At 36.8% G+C, this 20,849-nt stretch overlaps 1 protein-coding gene across 6 annotated transcripts in view; it reads right to left on the bottom strand.

Moving 5' to 3' along the window:
• The window catches only part of LOC125239880 (zinc finger protein 501-like), a 120,709-nt gene extending 109,125 nt beyond the window's left edge, over positions 1–11,584 (bottom strand). For 2 of the 6 annotated variants that reach the window (XM_048147639.1, XM_048147634.1), the window contains exons 1-3: positions 11,140–11,581; positions 10,889–11,036; positions 10,212–10,283 (exon numbers count right to left, since the gene is read on the bottom strand). In XM_048147639.1, coding sequence (XP_048003596.1) covers positions 10,212–10,283; positions 10,889–11,036; positions 11,140–11,268 — 349 coding nt within the window. In that variant the 5' untranslated portion in view covers positions 11,269–11,581. Of the gene's footprint in view, positions 1–1,333; positions 1,482–1,572; positions 1,822–7,205; positions 8,412–8,934; positions 8,989–9,555; positions 9,616–10,211; positions 10,284–10,888; positions 11,037–11,139 lie in introns of those variants that run through there. The other 4 variants (XM_048147641.1, XM_048147633.1, XM_048147632.1 and 1 more) reach the window with 4 other exon arrangements.
• Positions 11,585–20,849: the final 9,265 nt, after the last annotated feature.

Below are 20,849 nucleotides of genomic sequence, written 5' to 3'. Positions count from 1 at the left end.
TATTTACATCCATACCATAGGTTCTCTAAATATGCGTGAGAGCGATAAGCAAAGAACCTGTATTAGGAAATCTGTATCTGCCAGTGCATTTAAATTTTTATTTTGAGATATCGGCAACCACTACTTTAATTACTTTAAACTTTATGTTTGTTTAGAAGAAATATGATAGCTATTGGAGTTCATCAGTCAGTCGTTTATTTCATTTCAAATATCGAATTTTTCAAAAGTGAACTGATTAACAAACACTAGTTGATTTTACCTTTTCCCTAAATTTGGACGGACTATACACCCATGTAGGTACATATAATATTATTGTAGAAACTTATTATATAGATGAAGATAAAGTTATGTATGCAACTGTACATAATTAGGCATTAAAGGCTTGCATTATCATAATATGAATCTCGCCTTTAGGCTCGTTTACTAAAACAACACTCATGTTTTAATGCATCTCATAATGTATAGCAGTCACATAAATAACTCTCAGTTGCATGTTGCTCCGTGCTTGAACTCATGTGGAGTTAAATAATAATAATGACTATGTATCATTGCCGCGTGGTAGACTCACCTGGCTCAGGCCCACAAGACTCATCTGTGTCTTGCACTTTTGGGTTGCCTCTAGAGCAAACAAATAAAACAAATCACTCCCTACAAACACAAAACATGTCACTATTAGAGATGCCACGGATAGTTTGGCCGGATTCTAACATGCCGACCACCCCAGCGAGTCACTGAATATTCAGTCTGAAGTTTTTATCTAAATGAAGCGAAATCTAAAGCGCACTGGCGTGTTTGTTGTTGTAGGCATGTTAATGATTAGAAAATGAATTGAATCCTGATAGATAATGAACTTAATTCAGTATTTTGTACTATCTAATGCTTATATTTATTTGTGTGTTAAGTCTCACCATAAAATTGATTACTTTGTGGTTTGATACTAAATGTTACTCAAATTTTATCCTTATTTCAGGCACTAAAACTCTAAGCCATATACAACCAGATACTACATTCTGGTCTTGGCTGGATAGTAAAGTCACCAACCTGCTGAGTGGGCCCAGAACCGCAGGTTAGCAGGCAGGGTCACTATCGACCAGGCCAGACTGGTCATGGTAATATTAATATCAGTACAGAGCAGTAAATGTAAAGCCTGAGTGCACGCTTATATCGAGCGTGCAGTGGCGTGGGGTGTGTGGTGTGCATAACAAACAATTGACGCTCATACAAGTGTTCTGAGTTCACGCCGCATAGGGTGCACGCAAGCTCGCCTGCACTGCTGAAAGCTCTGCTCTGAGCATCCACTCAGTCCTTACAATAGCAGGTGGTGCTTCCCGACCTTTGACGAGGCTCGCTCCCTGCGAGCGCGCCTGCAGCTCCGCCTGGCTGCGCTGCACTTGCAGCTTGAAGTCGCTCGCGTCTCGCAGGCGGCCCACGCACGTACAGCAGATGCCGCTCGAGCCCGAGCCGCCCACTGCCAGCTGCAACTTAAACCATTCACAAACATGATGTCCTAACATTTCTTATAGTATCGTTCATTGACTTTTGAAATTGTGTTCGTATTGCTACTCTACTTACTTGAATATCAAAACACTCCTTGATCATGTCGGCATATATCTCCGTTTTGCCGAGATGTGTGTGCGGCGTCGTCAGGTCTTTGTCTGGGGAACACAGCAGGCAGCAGCGACACGCTTGCATCACGTCCATCGCAACCGCTTCGTTTGTGTGCGTATTGTATTCGCCAATTACTACAAGTAGCCGTGACTGCCAAACTCCAACAACGGGAATTATCTTATGTGAAATAATAATGTATTTGAAATAAAAATGTAGAACCTAACAGATGCTAACATTAACCAGGAGCAAGAGCAAGTAGTGTTATTATTATTGTTCCATTTAGTTATATTTTTTAACAACATAACCTAACCTACAAACTGAAGTGACAGTCAGCACTTGACAGTTTTGATTTTGACATACGTTAAGAAGTTAACACACGACCGTACCGTACCGAGGCTTCGAATTCAAATAAGTGAGAGCGAGATAAAATAATCTTCAATGCAGCCTGACAAAAACAGCATAAAAATTAAACTAATTTTCTGTTCTCGTACAAAAGGTGTACAATAGTAACTCAATAGTTGATACATGATAAGCGTTTTACAAAGACGGCGGCGCCATTTTTCAGTGCCAAGATTATTCAAGAATTTGCCAAGATTTGGTTGACGTCACTTGGATCCAATGAGACAATGTGCTTAGACATGACCGTCTATAATGTTTACATTTGTTTGTTTGTGTTGTGTGTGTTGTTTGTGTGTATAATGTTAATATTTATTTATTTGTTATTTTTTTAATATGTACTTAATTTAAGGAAATGTTTGCCATACCCTACCAGGGTCCATGAGGAACTATGTATTATTTTGTAACAACTTGTATTTATTTACCATGGTGCAATAAACGACTATGACTATGACTCTTTTTTGCCAGACTGTACATACTTATGGTGTATATTTTTCTCAATATCATGAAAGTAGCAAATACCTCAAAGCAATGTTCATGGTCAAGGACGATTACAATTAAATTAAATGGTTCTTGTTCTTGGGGAAATGAAAGGCATATTTATGTTCCCACATTTTATTATTTATTATACATGTTTTACACGGAAATATAGACTGTGAAAATGTTGGCACTAAAAAGGCGCAAAATTTTCTATGGTAATTTAACCTTCGACCCTATATATTGGGTTGGTAAGAAAGTAATGAGCGATCGATTGAATTCCACATAAAATTTATGAGAGAGTTCTAGAATCTTCTATGGTCGAAAGTATATAAAGGGCGAGTCGCACAGTTTCTCGTCAGTCATTCACTAGCTGTCGCCGAGCTAATATAAGAAAGAAAATGGACGAATTAAAAGTGCATGTAAGGCATTGCTTACTATATGAATTTCAGTCTGGCCATTCAGCCGCCGAAGCAGTGCGTAATATATGTCAGCGTGTTGCTCCTGAAGTTGTGTCTGAGGCCACGGCGAAACGATGGTTCCAGCGGTTTCGTAGTGGCGACTTTTCATTATCAGATCAACCTAAGTCTGGTCGACCGGTGAAGATTGATGTAGCCAAATTAAAAACCTTAATTGAAGGAGATCCGAGGCTAACGAGTCGTACTCTTGCTACCGAGTTAGGCTGCTCTCATGTCACCATAGAAACACATTTACACGAGTTGGGAAAAAACTACAAATACAGTGTTTGAATACCGCACGAACTTGATAGAGATCAACTAAACCGCCGTGCCGATATCTGCATACAACTTCTGTCTTTTCGCCGCACATTCAACTGGTTGGACCATCTTATCACTGGAGATGAAAAATGGGTCTTATATATAAATCACACACGCAAACGTCAGTGGCTAGCTCCAAACGAAAAAGGAATAGAGGCACCAAAAACAGAGCCTCACCCGAAAAAAGTTATGCTGTCCGTTTGGTGGGATATTCATGGTATTATTCACTGGGAACTCCTACCAAGTGGAATGACTGTTACCGCATCAGTATACTGTAATCAGCTTGAAAATTTAAACCAAAAAATCTGTCAGAATCGTCCACAGCATGCTAAAGTTTTTTCTTACACGACAATGCTCGCCCACACATTGCAAAAGTGACTCGGCTAAAACTATTGGAGCTAGGTTGGAAAGTGATACCTCATCCACCGTACTCTCCAGACTTGGCACCTACGGATTACGCATTGTTCAGATCGCTAAGCAATGCCTTGAATGAAAAAAGTTCGATGATAAAGCCCATCTACGACAGTACATAGCTGAGTTTTTTGAATCTAAACCTAAGAACTTCTTCGCCGATGCTATTCATTCTTTACCAGAACGATGGAGACAAGTAGTAGATAACGAAGGCCGTTATATTTTTGATAAATGATTAAAATAATAAATTAAATATAAATTACAATATTGGTTATGATTCGCTCATTACTTTCTTACCAACCCAATATTTTCAATCAATTTATAAGTGGCTCGATGATGTGATGACTCCGCCAACGTTCATGTTTAGGAAGGCACGCGTTCTATGAAGAAGAGTGTCTGCTGAGCCCTTCATTTTTCAAATTTGCCGCCTTTTTCTAGTGCCGAGATTTGGCTGACCGTCTATAAATAAGTACAGATTGGTCCCATTTTTATCAAAAACAAGTTCTGATGGCGGGATTCTGGATGAATCTACAGAAGTCTTATTTTTAAGGCATGCATTACATACAGAGTTTCTGTTTCTATAAGAACATCATACATACCTACTACCTACCTATGTAGAAAATCCAAAATGACTTCAGTTGGATGGTGCATCACGAAAAAGTTAAACTTAACATTTTTGTCCTTTTTTGCATGATATATTTCAAAAAGGAAAACACTTTTCTACATAATCCAACATTCGCGAGTATCTTACACACCAGCCCGTCCAACAAAGTTATTTTGTTATTTGTCTTAAAAAATAGTTTTATTTTTCATCAAAACTCTTCAGTAGTCGAGAAATGGATCAATATAACAATCGAAAAGTAAAAGTACTTGTTCGCACACTAGTATCTGGAACAAACGTAATATAATAGAGTTTTTCAGTCGAGTGCCATATTTAGGCCACGAAGCTTGCCAAGTGGCGTAATAGGATTGAAAAGCTTAATTATATCACTAATTTATTTATTTATTTGAAAACATATTTCAATGACATTACAGATAATCCAATGCGTCATGAAATTAAATAAAAAAACCGGTCAAGTGCGAGTCGGACTCGCTCACCGAGGGTTCCGTACAAACTTTCAATAGTTGAATCATCAAAATGTTATTCATAGAACTCTACAGATTTGACTAAATCCCTCAAGACTCAATTTCCCACATAACAAGTAATATTTTAATATACAATTTTATTGTTAGACAATGTCCAAATAAAATCAAGACTATTCGACTTCAATAGTTTACGACTTACGACATGTCGCAAGGACGCTCCTGAACTGACCTCATTATATCAGGAAAAACGCGATGTAGTAAATGAGCGTTCAACGTACAGCGACATCTATCGGCAAATTGAGTAAACTAATGCGCGCGAGCTAGTATGGAAGATGATTTTATGGAAGAATTGTTTATTGCGTGAACCGATTTTAACCATTTTGCCTCTATTTGAAAGCAGGTAATTTCATTGTTATTTTGTTAAAAAATACAGGTACAATAAACACCCGCAAGGGTGTTGAAATTGAAAATGTAAATCTGAAAGGTTTTTATAAATTAAAAAAAAAGTTTTCAAGATACGCGTACGATTTTATTTTTCCTGTAATATTCATTATAATAGCCATGTTTGGTGAAAATTTCATAAATTTATGTTGGTAAACTTCGGAGATGAGGGGGGGGTAACGGTATTTTTTTTTACATTTTCCTTCAAAAAACATTTTTTCTCCACAACCAAAAAATTATGAAAAATAGTTTTGATATGTACAGTTTGAGCTCTTTCTAACGATACCCCACTTGACCTAGTTACTAGAAATTTTCAGTTTGACCCCCTTTCATTTTGGCCATTTTCTATCATTTATATTAATTAATTAAAAAAAAAATCTTTCAACTTGTAGAGGTTCACAATGTTTATAACTGTTCCAAATTTCATATCGATAGCGTAAGTAGTTCTCGAGATATTTAACAATGTGACAGACGGACAGACAGACGGACAGAGTCGCACCATAAGGGTTCCTGTTGTACCTTTTTGGTACGGAACATTAAAAACAGTAAATAAGAACTTAAAAAAGACATTACAAAGAAAAAAGTCATGAAAATGACTCACATGAGTCAAAGAAAATGGTTACCATAGTCTTTGTATGAGTTACTAAAACAAGTTAACCTAAAGTTAAAAATATACATTTATCAAAAATTAAAAGCAAAGATTGTATGTAACCTTACTTCTACTGTCAAACTTATTTCATACTCAAATTAACATAAGTAAACTGTATTTTCACCACTGTCACTCATCTTTCTTGGTTTCTTTACTTTTTACACCGTTCGATCGAGTTTAAGCAAAAAAAGTTAAAACTCTACATTTCCAAACAAAGCAAAGAAAATAGAGAATATATAATATTTTTATTAAATAAAAAAAAATGTCAAGTTGTACGAAGCCACTGTGTGTTTTTAAGAAAGGGCCAGCTACATCCATGTGTTCGAGCTAGTTGTTTTTTTTTTTCACGAAATATCAACACATCATTAACATTTTTAAAATAATTTATGTGTATAATTTGTCACATGTAACCATCTTGGCGATTAAATACAAAGAAATAATAGAGTAGTAAAATAATAAGGAGAGGAGGAGGAGCAATAGTGGTAAAAGCTCGGAACCAGCTCCCGGAGGATGTAATATCGGCCCAAAGTGTGAACGAATTCAAGAATCCTAGATCGGGTTCGTACCTGGTACAACGTATATCGTTGGCTATACAGCGCGGCAACGCGGCTGGTATTTTGGGGACGTTTGTTCCGGGTACTGACCGGGTTGGGATATAAGGTTTTTATTAAGGGTATTGTGTTTGTCTTTTTTTTTTTTGTTTTTTGTGTGCTTGAGTTTTGACGATGCGTGTTGCGGATAGTGTATGTTATGGTAATGTTTTATGTTGATGAAACCTTTGGTGGATGGACAGTCTGTTATATGACGAAGCCTGCGCTGTGGATCTAAACGTATGTATTTTTTAATGATTTCTTTTGTTCAATAAATGTAAATGTCTAACTTAATAAACCATAACTTTACCGCAAAAAAATTCAAGAATAAGTTAGACAAGTGCTAATTCCACATAACGCCTGAAACCTCTGCTGACACCTGGAAACAGGCTTTATCAGTTTAACTACAACTGCCTGCCTGCTTTGCAAATAATAAAATAAAATATTGTTACATGTAACTGTACATGAGTAGACATTAAAACACTCATGTTATTTTGTTATAGAATAGAATAGAATAGAAATATTTTTATTCATGGCATAATAATACATAAAAGACACACACAAATACAGATCAACAACAGAGAATTATTTACACACATAACATCACAAAAGGTAAGTAAGTACACATAGTTGCCATGAATATGGTCCCGACTCAGCATGGTGTTAGCCTGGGTGGCCAACGCTGATCTTCCGTCAGGGCCATAACGAATGATACCACGGAAAGTATACACATTACAAAGGAAAATAAAATTTAGAGTTATGAAACTCGCTTTGGCTTGTCATAAAACAACACGCGTAGTTTGATGCACCTCATTATGCACCAGTCACATAAATAACTACAACTGACTCGTGTACAGTAAGAACACGGGAGCGCGCGTGAGCGGCGTCACAGCAGCTCTACCTTATTGAAGGAGCGTGAAATGTCAATGCCAGGTCTGTTTTTGATTTAGGTCATTGCTGCGTCGTCAGAGCTCATCCCAATGTGAGTCTTCTGGTGATGTCGCATAGATGATTTCTTAGTGCATGTGTAGTCACAGTGGCTACATGCGTAATGCTTTTCTCCGGTGTGTATTCTTTGGTGTTTTTGTAAGTCTGATTTCGTATGCGTCATTACGTGTGCTTTTAGGCTTGACCTATGACTGTACCGGTACTCACAGTGACTACATGCGTAAGGCTTTTCCCCGGTGTGTATTCTTTGGTGACTTTGTAAGTCTGATTTCGAGTTGCATTTATAAGCACAGTGACTACATGCGTAAGGCTTTTCTCCGGTGTGTATTATTTGGTGTCTTTGTAAACTCAATTTCGTCCTGCATTTATAAGCACAGTGACTACATGCGTAAGGCTTTTCTCCGGTGTGTATACTTTGGTGTCTTTGTAAGTTTCTTCTGTGAATGCATTTGTAAGCACAGTGGCTACATTGAAAAGGCTTTTCGCCAGTATGCGTCATTACATGTGTTCTTAGGTGTGATCTTTTACTAGACTTGTAATCGCAAGTATTACATTTATAAGGCTCTACTCTGGTATTTAATTTCAGGTGTGTTGTTTTGTGTGTCTGTTTATCAACGGAGAGTATCGCTTGATGTTTGTGTAAATCACTTTTAATCAGATTTTTGAAACTGCAGTGACTTTTTAAGTGAACCACTAAACATCTCTTGGAAATTGTTGAATAATCACAATGAGCGCACATTAAATTTGTGACACCATGTTCGATTTTTTCATGCTCTGAATTAAGTGATTCAGTTTGGAATGTAGAACTACAAAAATCACAAGCAAATTGTTTTGGCACTGACGGCAAATGTGTATGTTGAATGTGTTTATTTAAGATAGTTTCGTTTCTAAAGCGTTCACCACAGTGTTCGCAGGGGATTGGTTTGGCCCCGCTGTGAGCAGTCGCGTCGCCGTGGAGGCGCTCGAGCACCACGGAACAAGCCATCGCGAGTTGCTCCCTGGTGCGGGCGGCGCTGCTGTCCGAACACACTGCAACATATAATTTAGAAGTTACCAATCATAGACGTCAATGAAAAAAAAAGATATTGATGATAGCCCATATACCTTATCCCCTACAGTTTCAATATTTTTTTTAAGTATTATGTCTCGTCGAACGTCAAGGTTTAGGAAGACAAGCGCTTTATGAACATTGTTGGCCGGTGAGGCCTACTTTTTTCAAATTTGGCGCCTTTTTGTAGTGACAAGATTAGCTTGACCATTTTGCTTGAGATTCATTTATAGGGAAGTAAAATTCCATCGATAAAAATGGAACATTTCAAAATTGAGTTTCTATTTGTTTGTATTCCAGCACAGCTTTCGGTGTAGGTAAGTATTGGATCGCCGATGGCAAACCTTCCGACCGCTACAGTTTGTAACTTTTTGACAAGCAAAAACGTCTGCAATCGATGCCACTAGGTTTAGAATAAATTTCTAAGTGGAAAAGTACTGCCTTGCCAATGGGACCTGTAGCGACATCTAACAGTTCGTGTTTCCCATTCGGGTTGGTACTCACGCGACATCTCATCGTCCTCGGCCGCCGGCTCCGACTTGACTGTGAACTCTTCATCTGAAACAAACATACTGTTCGTGGGATCGTGTCGACCTCGCTCCGGGCCGTGCCTTGTGCTACAGATCTCCTTCAGTGTCGCCACGCTGATAAACTTGGCTCCAAAATTAGGCGAACTAAATTGACAGGTCATTATGCACTAATGTTACCACATTAAGACCAGTGCAGTTCATATCGATAATTTCAAAAAAAAATTGAATTAGGGAATATTGATTAATTAGCCGCTAGTGGCGCTACATGTTAAATGTTAATTATTTTATTTTTAGTGGCATTTCACGGATATGTTGGTGTTTCGTAAATTATGCAATTTTACATCAATAAAGACATTAAAGACTAAAATCTTGCATTATTTTATTCTAGAAAAAACACGTTTCTTGTGACTATTAAGTATATATTATGCAAATTGTTTAATACCTTTATAATTATCAGATGGATTGTAATTGCAATACATATCTTACTTGTCGATATAATATATACTTATGGCTATTTTTTTGCTATTCCCGGAAATTACTACCAGCCACTGCTGTTCTGGTCAATTCTAAACCTATAGTTAAACTGAATACTCACGCAATATCTCCTCAGGTGTGTCTTCATCCAGCATCTCCGGCTTGACCGCCGGCTCTTCACCTGAACCAAATAACTTTATAAGCAGCAGATATTTTTATCAAATTTCATATATTTTATTTCATATAATTACATTAAACTTAAGAATGTTTATTTGGAAGAAATATGATTGCTATTGAAGTTCATCAGTCAGTCATTTGTTTCATTTCAAATGTTTCAAAAGTGAACTGACTAATAAACACTAGTTGAGTTTATCTCTGCCCTAAATTTGGACGGAATATACCTACGTACATATATTATTGTAGAAACTTATTATATACATGACGATAAAGTTATGTATGCAACTGTACATAATTAAGCATTAAAGACTTGCATTATCTTATTATGAAACTCGCCTTTCGGCTCGTTTACTAAAGCAACACTCATGTTTTAATGTCTCATAATGTGTAGCAGTCACATAAATAATTATTAGTTGTATTTTGCTCCGTGCTTGAGTTCATGAGAAGTTATTTATTTATTATTTATTAATCAGGCAGGCAATTACAACAACTGATAGTTGCCTTGCCTGTATCCAACTATTCTTTCTTAAGATGTGTTCTTTAAATTTATTAAAATAATGATACATAGTAATATGTATCATTGCCGCGTAGCAGACTCACCTGGCTCGGACCCACAAGTCTCATGTGTGTCCTGCATTTCTGGGTTTTCACACTCTACTGCAGATTCTTCCTCTAGAGCAAACAAACAAAACAAGTCACTCACTACAAACACAAAACATGTCACTATTAGAGATCCCACGGATAGTTTGATTGGATTCTAACATGTGGACCACCCCAGCGAGTCACTGAATATTCAGTCTGAAGTTTTTATCTCAGGAGCTCAGGGAGCTCAGGGTGCTAGACATGGGGTGGGAGGAGGTCACTCAAACTGCCCAAGACCGGAGTAAATGGAGAAATATGATTCGAGCCCTACACCCCAGCAGAGGGTAACAGGATGTAAAGAAGAAGAAGAAGTTTTTATCTAAACGAAGCAAAAGTTATAGGAATGTTAACGATTAGAAACCAAACTGAATCCTGAGAGAAAATGAACTTAATTCACAGTATTTTGTACTATCTAATGCTTATATTTATTTGTGAGTTAAATCTAACCATAACATTGATTACTATGTGACTAATGCTACTCAAATTTTATTCTTAGTTTAGGTACTAAAACTCTAACCGGTATCCAACCAGATACTACATTCTGGTTTTGGCTGGATAGAAAAGTCAACAACCTGCTGAGTGGACCCAGATAGATAGATAGATATCCGTTTATTTGCTTGTCACAATACACTGACCTTTGACGAGGCTCGCTCCCTGCGATCGCGCCTGCAGCTCCGCCTGGCTGCGCTGCACTTGCAGCTTGAAGTCGCTCGCGTCTCGCAGGCGGCCCACGCACGTACAGCAGATGCCGCTCGAGCCCGAGCCGCCCATTGCCAGCTGCAACTTAAACCATTCACACATTTAATTAAACACCATGCTGTCCTAACATTTTTAACAGTATCATCCATTGACTTCACACACTTTTAAATTTGTGCACACAACTTACTTGAATATCAAAACACTCCTTGATCATGTCGGCATATATCTCCGTTTTGCCGAGATGTGTGTGCGGCGTCGTCAGGTCTTTGTCCGGGGGACACAGCAGGCAGCAGCGACACGCTAGCATCACGTCCATCGCAACCGCTACGCTTGTATGCGTATTGTATTCGCCAATTACTACAAGTAGCCGTGACTGCCAAACTCCAACAACGGGAATTATCTTATGTGAAATAATAATGTATTTGAAATAAAAACGTAGAACCTAACAGGTGCTAACACTAACCAGGAGCAAGGGCGTTCATTTATATTTTTTAACAACATAACATAACCTAACCTTCAGACTGAAGTGACAGCCATCACTTGACAGTTTTGATTTTGACATACGTTAAGAAGTTAACACACGACTGTACCGTACCGCGACTTCGAAACTATTCAAGTAGGTGAGAGCGAGATAAAAAAATCTTCAATACAGCCTGACAAAAAAGGATAAAAATGAAACTAAAATTGTTTATCCTAACATAACTTACTGTTCTCATACAAAAGGTGTACAATAGTAACTCAATAGTTGCTACATGATAAGCGTTTTACAAAGACGGTGGCGCCATTTTTCAGTGCCAAGATTATTAAAGAATTTGCCAAGATTAGGTTGACCTGACTTGAATCCAATGAGAAAATGTGCTTGGACCTGACCGTCTATAATTTTTACTCTTTTTTGCGAGGCTGTATGTACATACTTAGGCTTCCCACAGACAGTCTTAAAAATTCATAATCTTAAAAAAAACTTGTATGCAATCTGACAGTTCAAATCTGTCAGTGTCTTGTCAGTGTCAGTTTGAACTGTCAGATTGCATACAAGTTTTTTTTAAGATTATGAAAATGAAGACTCGTCTGTGGGGAGGCTTATGGTGGTTTTTTTGACGTGTTCGTTCGTACGGGCAGCATGCACGAAAAAGATGACGTCATTGTCCCGTTTCGCAATATAGCTTTTGCGCCATCTATTGGCGCGCGTTGGAACTAAGCAGCTGATCGATGCGCTCGGTATGGTTATAGCGTGTGGCCTGAGTAAAGCACCACAGCTGGGACAGATGGCGCGCCCGTGTGTTGTTCTCGACAAAATTAATTATTTTAATTTATACGACTTTTTACAGAACATATCCCGTCTGAACTCATCATAGATTTAGAATTATTAAACTAGATTGTGTAGTTAGGTCAAAAAGTGTGTCCACATGAGAGGTCATTGTTTGGGCTGGTGTCCCTCTCGCACTTACTGACAATGTCAACATTATTCAGTGAACGTCGTTTTTAATTATACAAATCTTTGATTTATTGGCATCAAAATAATTACATTGTAATTATTTTCCAATTCTTTGAAATATATCGAAACCCTAGTTCGAATATAACACTAAAATAATATAAGAAGTTATAAAGTCAGGTAATATATATATATATGTCGGAGCCGGTAGCTCTACGAAAGCATCAGGGGCCTGGCACCAGCTCCATGGTGGGCGGAAACGGTGGGCATATCACACACACAAGTCCAGTAAATGTTTATGCAATAAATTATGTAACGAATATTACTAAATCACAACGACAGTTAATTAAGTTCCAAATCACAAAGAAATCACACCAAGTCAATCAAAGCTTTAACATCACTAAGTTATCAGAAACGGAAACGAATCCGTGGGTCAAGTGGTACAAGTCGGTACTTAAAGCGCACACGTAATCTCACGGCACGGTTCTGGGATAGCGCGCGGTCGCGCGTCTATATTCAACCATGTCCCAAATCTTAATGCCCTCTTGGCTCCTCAAGGAATGCTTATAATAAACAACTAATTTCATTACGTACCACATCGGACCCACGGCTACGTTCGGCGGTGTTTATAATATCCGCCCCGTCTCAAAGAACAAAGATATCACTGTGACAATTCCGCTAATGCTGTTAATGTAAACATTGGACCAGGAATGTGGCCCACCTTCACGGGCCTCAGCCACTATAGGTGTAGTGTATAGGTGTCTCGAGTACATATGGCAGTCGGTGTCCGAGTGCGATGGAGCACGGACGTGCGGTGTGTATTGGCGAGCCAACCCGATGTATATAGTGTAATAGCGTGACATTACAAGTGGCGACGAGGATAAAAGCAAGTACTTACCACGTGAATCTAGTATTCGGAAAAGATGGGATAGAAACATAAGTAACATAACCTATAAAATCGAGTAACGATGCGCCATGATGCACCGTTATCTTTTTGTAAACAGGTTTGGTTACCTGCCGTTTTAAATTACTGGCATTCTTAGTAGTTTCGGAACGTAATGAAGCTAAATGAAAGTGTTCATTAAATACTACAAAGCGAAATGATTATAACGGCAGTTTTTCAAGAATTAAGTCAAAACCAAATAAAAATAAATGAAATGTTATTTCTTTCAACCGTGCGAATATAAACCTTAAGCAGGTAACCGAACGATGCAATTAATAAAATGTTTGAGGCAATTGACAACATACGGCCAGCCTTCCTAGATTGTCATGCCTATACAGGTGTCGGTGTGTGGCTCCTACCTACCTAGTAAACGGTTTGGTTACCTACCTAGATTGCCAAATGTTTTTAGGTACCAAAATGTTATTTGAGTTTATGTGTAGTGGGTTTATAAAATTGATTTATTATTTACATAAATCACAGCCCGGAATCATTACAATAATTTCCGTCCAACCAAAAGAAATGATATTTATTTTTAATTAGTGAAGTTACCATCTACCTGTTGGTTGGTTTAATACACAAAATTATGTGATGTTGCTAAATTTATGAATGGTTGAGCTATTTACCTAAATAAGGCATTTACTTGAATGATAAAATGTTGTACAACCATCACACTTAAATGTCCTATGGTAGCATTAGTCGATGTTTGAGAGTAAGGTGAAAACCAAAACAAACTAGATAAATACTTACCTAAGTATACTTCCTTACAGGGGTGAATTTACGTAAAAATAACGTAAGTCACGACTTCATTAAGTGGTTACTTGAACTACAGCTGCAAATGAAAGGATCTATGCATATGTCGGGAAAGTAACACTTATTTAGAGATAGATTATCACTTGAACGTGAATCTTTTGAATTGATTGAACATGCCATAAAATCGTGACTAATACTCTTGTTGCGGATTGACTTACGTAAACATTCCTAACGCCGATTTCGAGCAGTTTTATCTGAGTATTTAATTACTTAAAAACCAGAAAACTAGATGGGTTCACATTAAGTGCTAAATATACCTACTTATAATAAATAAAGAAATATACACCCCGTTGTTATTGGATTACGTTAACTTAAAGAAAAAAAAGAGGCATTAAACGGATATGCATGCAACTCTGTACATTCAATTGTATCGAACATTTAATTGGCACCTAAGTACTATGAAATTTTATGCCATTTGTGGCTGAAAATAAGGCATTAAATTGCGAATTTGGAAACAGCACATGGAGGTGCACTCTGTACATTCAATTGTATTGTTTAGTATTGACCATTTAAATGGCATCTAAATACTATGAAATTTTATGCCATTTGTGGCTGAAAATAAGGCATTAAATTGCGAATTTGGAAACAGCAGATTACAGAATCTGGACATTTAATTGTCATGTGTGTGAATTGGATAACAGAAATTCTGGTTATTAAGCTAGTTAATACAGCAGATTACCGAATCTGGACATTAAATTGTCATGGAAAAAAAACCTACTGGTAACAGAATAACAATGATCTGACCTGTACAGTGTGCACGGCTCATTCAAAGCAGATAAAATGTATCTGGTCATTAATTTGACATGACTTTAGCCTTACGAGGATAAATATAGATCAGGGATGTAACGGATGTGGTTTTAACGGAACCGGAAGCGGAAGCGGAAGTTTTGAATTTAGTTTAACGGAAGCAGAAGCGGAACCGGAACCAGAAGCGGAAGTTATAGATGTTAAAAACGAAATGAAAAAATACCACATAGGTATAACATAAACCAAAACTAATTAAATTACCTAGAACTTTTAGGTGTTTACTGTTCAGCCTGTAATCAGCAGTTTGTAATCAGCCTTTAGGCCCACTTAGGTTTTAAAAACGAAAAGGAAAGTAACCTGATATTTTATCTTAAGTATTCATTACAATCCAAAAATTTAAATCACCTTGAACTTTAAGATTGTTTGTTGTTTAGGTAATCACTAAAAATCACATAAGAATCCTTTTAAACCTTTATTATGCCGTAAAAGGTTTTAAACGAAAAGAAAACTTACTCGTAGGTAGTATAATACAATCCAAAACTGACCAGTAAAAATTATATGTGTAATTGTTAGCACACAATTAAATTTTTAAATTAAATGGAGTGATTGTAAAAGAAGTAAACTGTATTTAATAAACAAATCTAAGGGGAGCTTCTAAGGGGATCGTAGATAAGCCCTGCACCACTGAATAGTTGTTCACTCGCTACTAACTAGGTGGACAGGACAAATATTGGCGCGCAATGGAATGAAGCGATTAATGTTTAGTATCGCAGCACGTGGCAAGCGGAGAGATGAGCGAATGATAGGTATAGACCTGTTGGTCTTTGATGTACACCGCTCATGTCCCACCGTCGCGCTAGGTTCCGACATCCGTTATAACTTCCGTTTGAAAAATAACAGAACCGGAACAGAAGCGGATGTGTAAAACAAAACGGAAGTTCCGCAGTAACGGAAGCAGAAGCAGAACTCCGTTACATCCCTGATATAGATATATGTGGAACCAGCAGATTACTGAATCCGGACATTTAATTGTCATGTAAAATAAATGAAAAAAAAAAACATACTTACCTTGGTTAAGACAGATATATTTATCTGGTCATTAAATTGTTGTAAACATAGTTAAACAGCAATTAAAAAAAAAAAAAAAAAAAACTGAACATTGAATTGTTGCAAATATGAGCTTAATGATAATAACCTAAACACGAAGTAAATTACGGTTATACTGGTTAAACGTGCGCTTAAATGACGCTTAGATCAGATGATAAATGCTATCTGAGCCTTCAATTGTCATAATAGTAGATTGACGTCGGTCAATAAATATCATTAAATTGAAACCGAAATAAATTACACATATGAAAGAAAAAATACCAAGGCATCCAGTGCCTGAGAGTCTGAGACAACTACCCCAGTAAAACACTCAAGTACAATGACTGAGTACTTTGAGATAGCATAAGTTGAAATATTTTCAATATAATATATTTTGACTTGTGTTAGTTAGAATCATTAAATTGATTGGGTACAGGTTGCCCCAAGAAAGTCCAGTATGGCTTCTTAATTGTCGTTGGAGGCATTTGACAGCGAAGGTGATCCTACATCAGTAGGAGTTCGGTGGGAGCGCTGGAAAAGAGCACTCTTTATATACCTAGATGCCGCTAACGTCAATCAGAGTGAAAAGAGTGAAAAAAATAAATAAATAAAGACAGTTCATTGGTTTGACATTGCATTGTATATAAAAAAAAACACGTAGTGGTGCAGCTGAATTGAATAAAATTAAGCGAACGCTTGATACATTTCAACAACGCGGAAAAAAAAAAGTTGCTAACTCTGCTTACCGTCAACAAGGCTTTGTCAGTATGGGTGACCTCAAGAGAAAGACATGCCTATTTAAGTTGATCTATGATAGATTTTCAAAGACAATCTACGTCAGTTGAAAATCATTACAAAAATATATTGGTACTGAAGGTACTCATTATCAGTTAGGGTAATAGGTACATACTGCAGAGATTCATGTAGGTGAATCTCATACAAGTCAGGTGTCCAGTTAAAACAAATAAACTAATGGATCTGTGAGCCTCTATTGAACTAATATAGAAAAAAAAATAAGAAATAAAAATGCTGAACTTGTTTGCGTAATTTCACGGGAGGATATTGAAATGTGGTCTCTCTTTCGTGAATACATATTAAATTTGTATAAGATTTTCCAAGCGAACTAGTAACCTAAGTTTGTAAATTTATAAAATAAATCTCACTAGTGACCTTATTTCGTCTGGTCAAGAAAATGAACAAAAGGACAACAATCAGCGGCTGAATCAGCTTTGTCTGTAGTGATTGTAAAATGTTAAATAATCACAGATTTCAATGCTTCACGTCAATTATCTAGGTACCTAACTACTTACAATGCACATTATTTAGAAGTTAGGGAACATGATTCTATTCTATATATAAATGGATTGATAGACGGATGTGAAGTTAAGGGTACAACTGAGAGAAATTTGCCTTGTGAATCTAACAAACTCGTCTTGTTGCGTGTTTATCTGTTTGAAACAATAGTATTTTAGTAAAGGGAATAAATCACAATATTGATGATACAAGTCGAATTTGTACGAACCAAACAACAAGGTCAAATTTGTTAAAATATATTTTATTGAATCAGCCAAACATATGTTTAAATCAATATGTGACATGTGCTTTTACAAAATCGACTTGTTGGTTTAAATAAAAGATTGGTTAAAAAAAAAAAACAATAATATTTCCTCCCACGAACGCTCCGGCTGTGGAATGAGCTATGTCAAGGTATTCCCCGATGAACTACAGTATGGGGTTCTAAAAAAAAAAGGGAGTATACAAGTTTCTAATGGGTCGACGACGCGCAGGTGACACCCCTTGAGTTGCAGGCGTCCATAGGTTACGGTGACCGCTTTCAATTAGGAGGCCCTATAACTGTTTGCCACCGACGTGGTATAAAAAAAAAAAAAAATGTAGAAGGAAGTGTAACTACACTTAACAACATCAAACTTGTAGTTGGAATGAAAGAACACGTAGGCGCAATTTTAACAAAAAAAAATAGAAATGTTGAACGAACATTAAATCTAGTTGTTTTTCTCTCCGTGTGACACACATAAATAAACGCTGAGTCTGTCAAGATATAACATCTCCTGAAGGAATTTAAAGACACAGCTGCAAAAACAAATTCAAATCGTGGTACCTGGGGAGAAACACTGTGCTTACCTACTACGAGGTAGTTACCTCGTAGTTCGGTGAGCTGTATAAGTATTCTGTTACTCCTGTTACTCCGGTCAATTTCAGTATGACTTGATGCCTTGTAAATGGGCATGCTGATTTGTTCGGTTAACAGCGCAAAGAAAGTAAATGAAGGAGATAATATTTGGGTAATAATTTAGATAATATTTTATCAAAGGAATGGAATGCACTCCCACCATAGATGTTCCCAGAAAAATACGACCTCGGTCTCTTTAAGATAAAAGTGAATATGCTAAGTATTACTGAATCGGTGAGCTCCATCTTCGACTATATCTTCACCTTCCATCGGGTGTGACTATGGTCAATCGCCAATCAGCCAAAAAAAAAAAAAAAGTGGTTTTGTAATTTCTTTAATAATCATATTATAAAATAGCCTAGCCTAAGAGTTAAGATCTTAAGATAGATAAAGAGATAATAATAATAAAAAAAAAGATGTTGATAAAATACTTTAAAAGAAAAGTGTTAACTAAAATATATACATACTGTGTAGATATAAATCGGATGTTAGTATAATTGGGTCAATTGGGTAAGCACTTCTTAAATAGTATATGAACAGCTATCTATTTTAGAAAATTAATCGTTGATTACTTTGTGTGGTACAAAGTATCTACGAGAAAGAAAGCTGATCATGATGAAACAAAATCAATAAAACGATAAAGTGGATACGTGACCCTGAATAGGATTTTAATGCATATTCTATATAGTATCTCTATGTATTACAATGCAATGAATCACGAGCCCTTTCGATCCAGAAAAAAAACAGTAGACAGTAAAAGTTTTAATAACTATGCACTGCAATTTATAATTAAATTTATGAGTAGATCTAACTAAACATTATAATATCCGTAAGTATTATGAATTGCATTAGATGAAATGAAAAATGAAATAAATGTTTATTCAAAAACTAAACCTACAACTAAATTTATCTTCTGCCAAACCAGAGCATGGTTTGTCGGCAGACGAGGCTCCAGATACATTAGGTTCTATAACTAAATACTTATATGTACTATTTACTAGTTACTAGCAATAATAGGTGCATATAATGAAGTATAGGGTCGATACAATAATTTATCAATGTTATCATCAATAATTACCTAATATACATTAGACGCCTGACAAGCGACCTATTAAAAAAAAAAATAATAATAATGTAAATCATGAAAAGGTATGAAATTAGTGAAATATTATTGTACGAGCCGTACACCTTAGATGATATGATTCTTGATGGTTGATGGTAGTCTTGATAGAAACACTGATTTTTGATACACTTATAAATTTATTGATAACCAAGGTATACTGAGTACTATCTAGGAGCACGTATAAACATAAACTAATGCATAAATCGATGTATAGCGTAATCGCAAATACAGCGATCAATCAATCAATCAATCATTATTTATTTGCAATAAAACATAACTAAATGCATGCAAATGCAATCAAGCAATGCAGAGCAATTCTAATCAAGTCATAAATATATTAATTTTAATGCTGACGCGAGAAATGTGCGATGCTTGCATTGTACAATTATATTGTATGCTATTGAAGAAAGAAAAAAAAAATCATATATGTATATAAAAAAAAAATGTACTAATCTAGTTTTCAAAACAGTCTGAATTGGAAAAGGTAACAGATTTAAAGAAGAAGGAGTGAGACTGACATCTAGGAATTGTAGTTAATAAAACACACAAGTATGTTTGAGTATACACTGCAGGTGGTAGTGCAGCGTCCGCTCTGAGTCAACCCTCAGACCGGAATGTCCTAAACATATGACTAAAGATAGAAAATTAATCCCTAGTTATAACTACTTCACATACAGTACTAAGTGGTAAAGACGGAGATGATCAAGTTAGGAATGACGAAAGTGGGCAGACAATTAGAAGAAACGTAGTTCATTAAAAAGAAAAAAAAAAAAGATACACGGCACAGCATGGCAAGTATTTGAATTAAAACTAAATTGACCTATTATTTAAATATTTATAAAAAAAAATTAAAACAAGAAAGGGATGTAGTGTATAGGTGTCTCGAGTACATATGGCAGTCGGTGTCCGAGTGCGATGGAGCACGGACGTGCGGTGTGTATTGGCGAGCCAACCCGATGTATATAGTGTAATAGCGTGACATTACAATAGGGTTACAGGTGCCTTGCGCCGACACGGCGATCCTGACTGTCACACGTCCCAGTGTGCCCAATAAAATCGCAGGCTTTCAAAAGAAGTACAATTTTAATCACTCAATCTGCTCGGCTATCCTGCCATCAAGTCACAACTATGACAGAAAGTTAAGTTCCCAAAATCCATGCCACAACTTATAATCAAGTTGTCAATAGTATCAAAACCAATATTCACATAAAACACAGATCAGAAACAGCCCAAAATCGAATTTCACAAATTCGACCCAAATCAATTGTCTCAACATCAGTTCATCACGCATATGTGATATTAATGGCCACACGCCAAAACAAACCATAAAGCAACCGTAATCCTCCTGCTTGTCACTACCACCGCGCAGTCTCCGTACCAGCTACACTGGGTTAGGAATATGACCTACGGCTACGGCCAGCAACCAAGGCAGTAGATAACGTTGCAAAACACAATGCCAACCATGTGACATCAAAACTCAGAAACTCGGCATCCATGTGTATCGTCACACCTCGCCGACACGGGCTGATCCTGACTGTTCACTAATTTCATCAACAGATGATTAT

Source organism: Leguminivora glycinivorella, chromosome 26 (assembly GCF_023078275.1).
Source record: "Leguminivora glycinivorella isolate SPB_JAAS2020 chromosome 26, LegGlyc_1.1, whole genome shotgun sequence".
Classification (NCBI taxonomy): Eukaryota; Metazoa; Arthropoda; class Insecta; order Lepidoptera; family Tortricidae; genus Leguminivora; species Leguminivora glycinivorella.
Note: the sequence above shows the minus strand (reverse complement) of the source record. Positions and strands in the feature narration are given on the sequence as shown.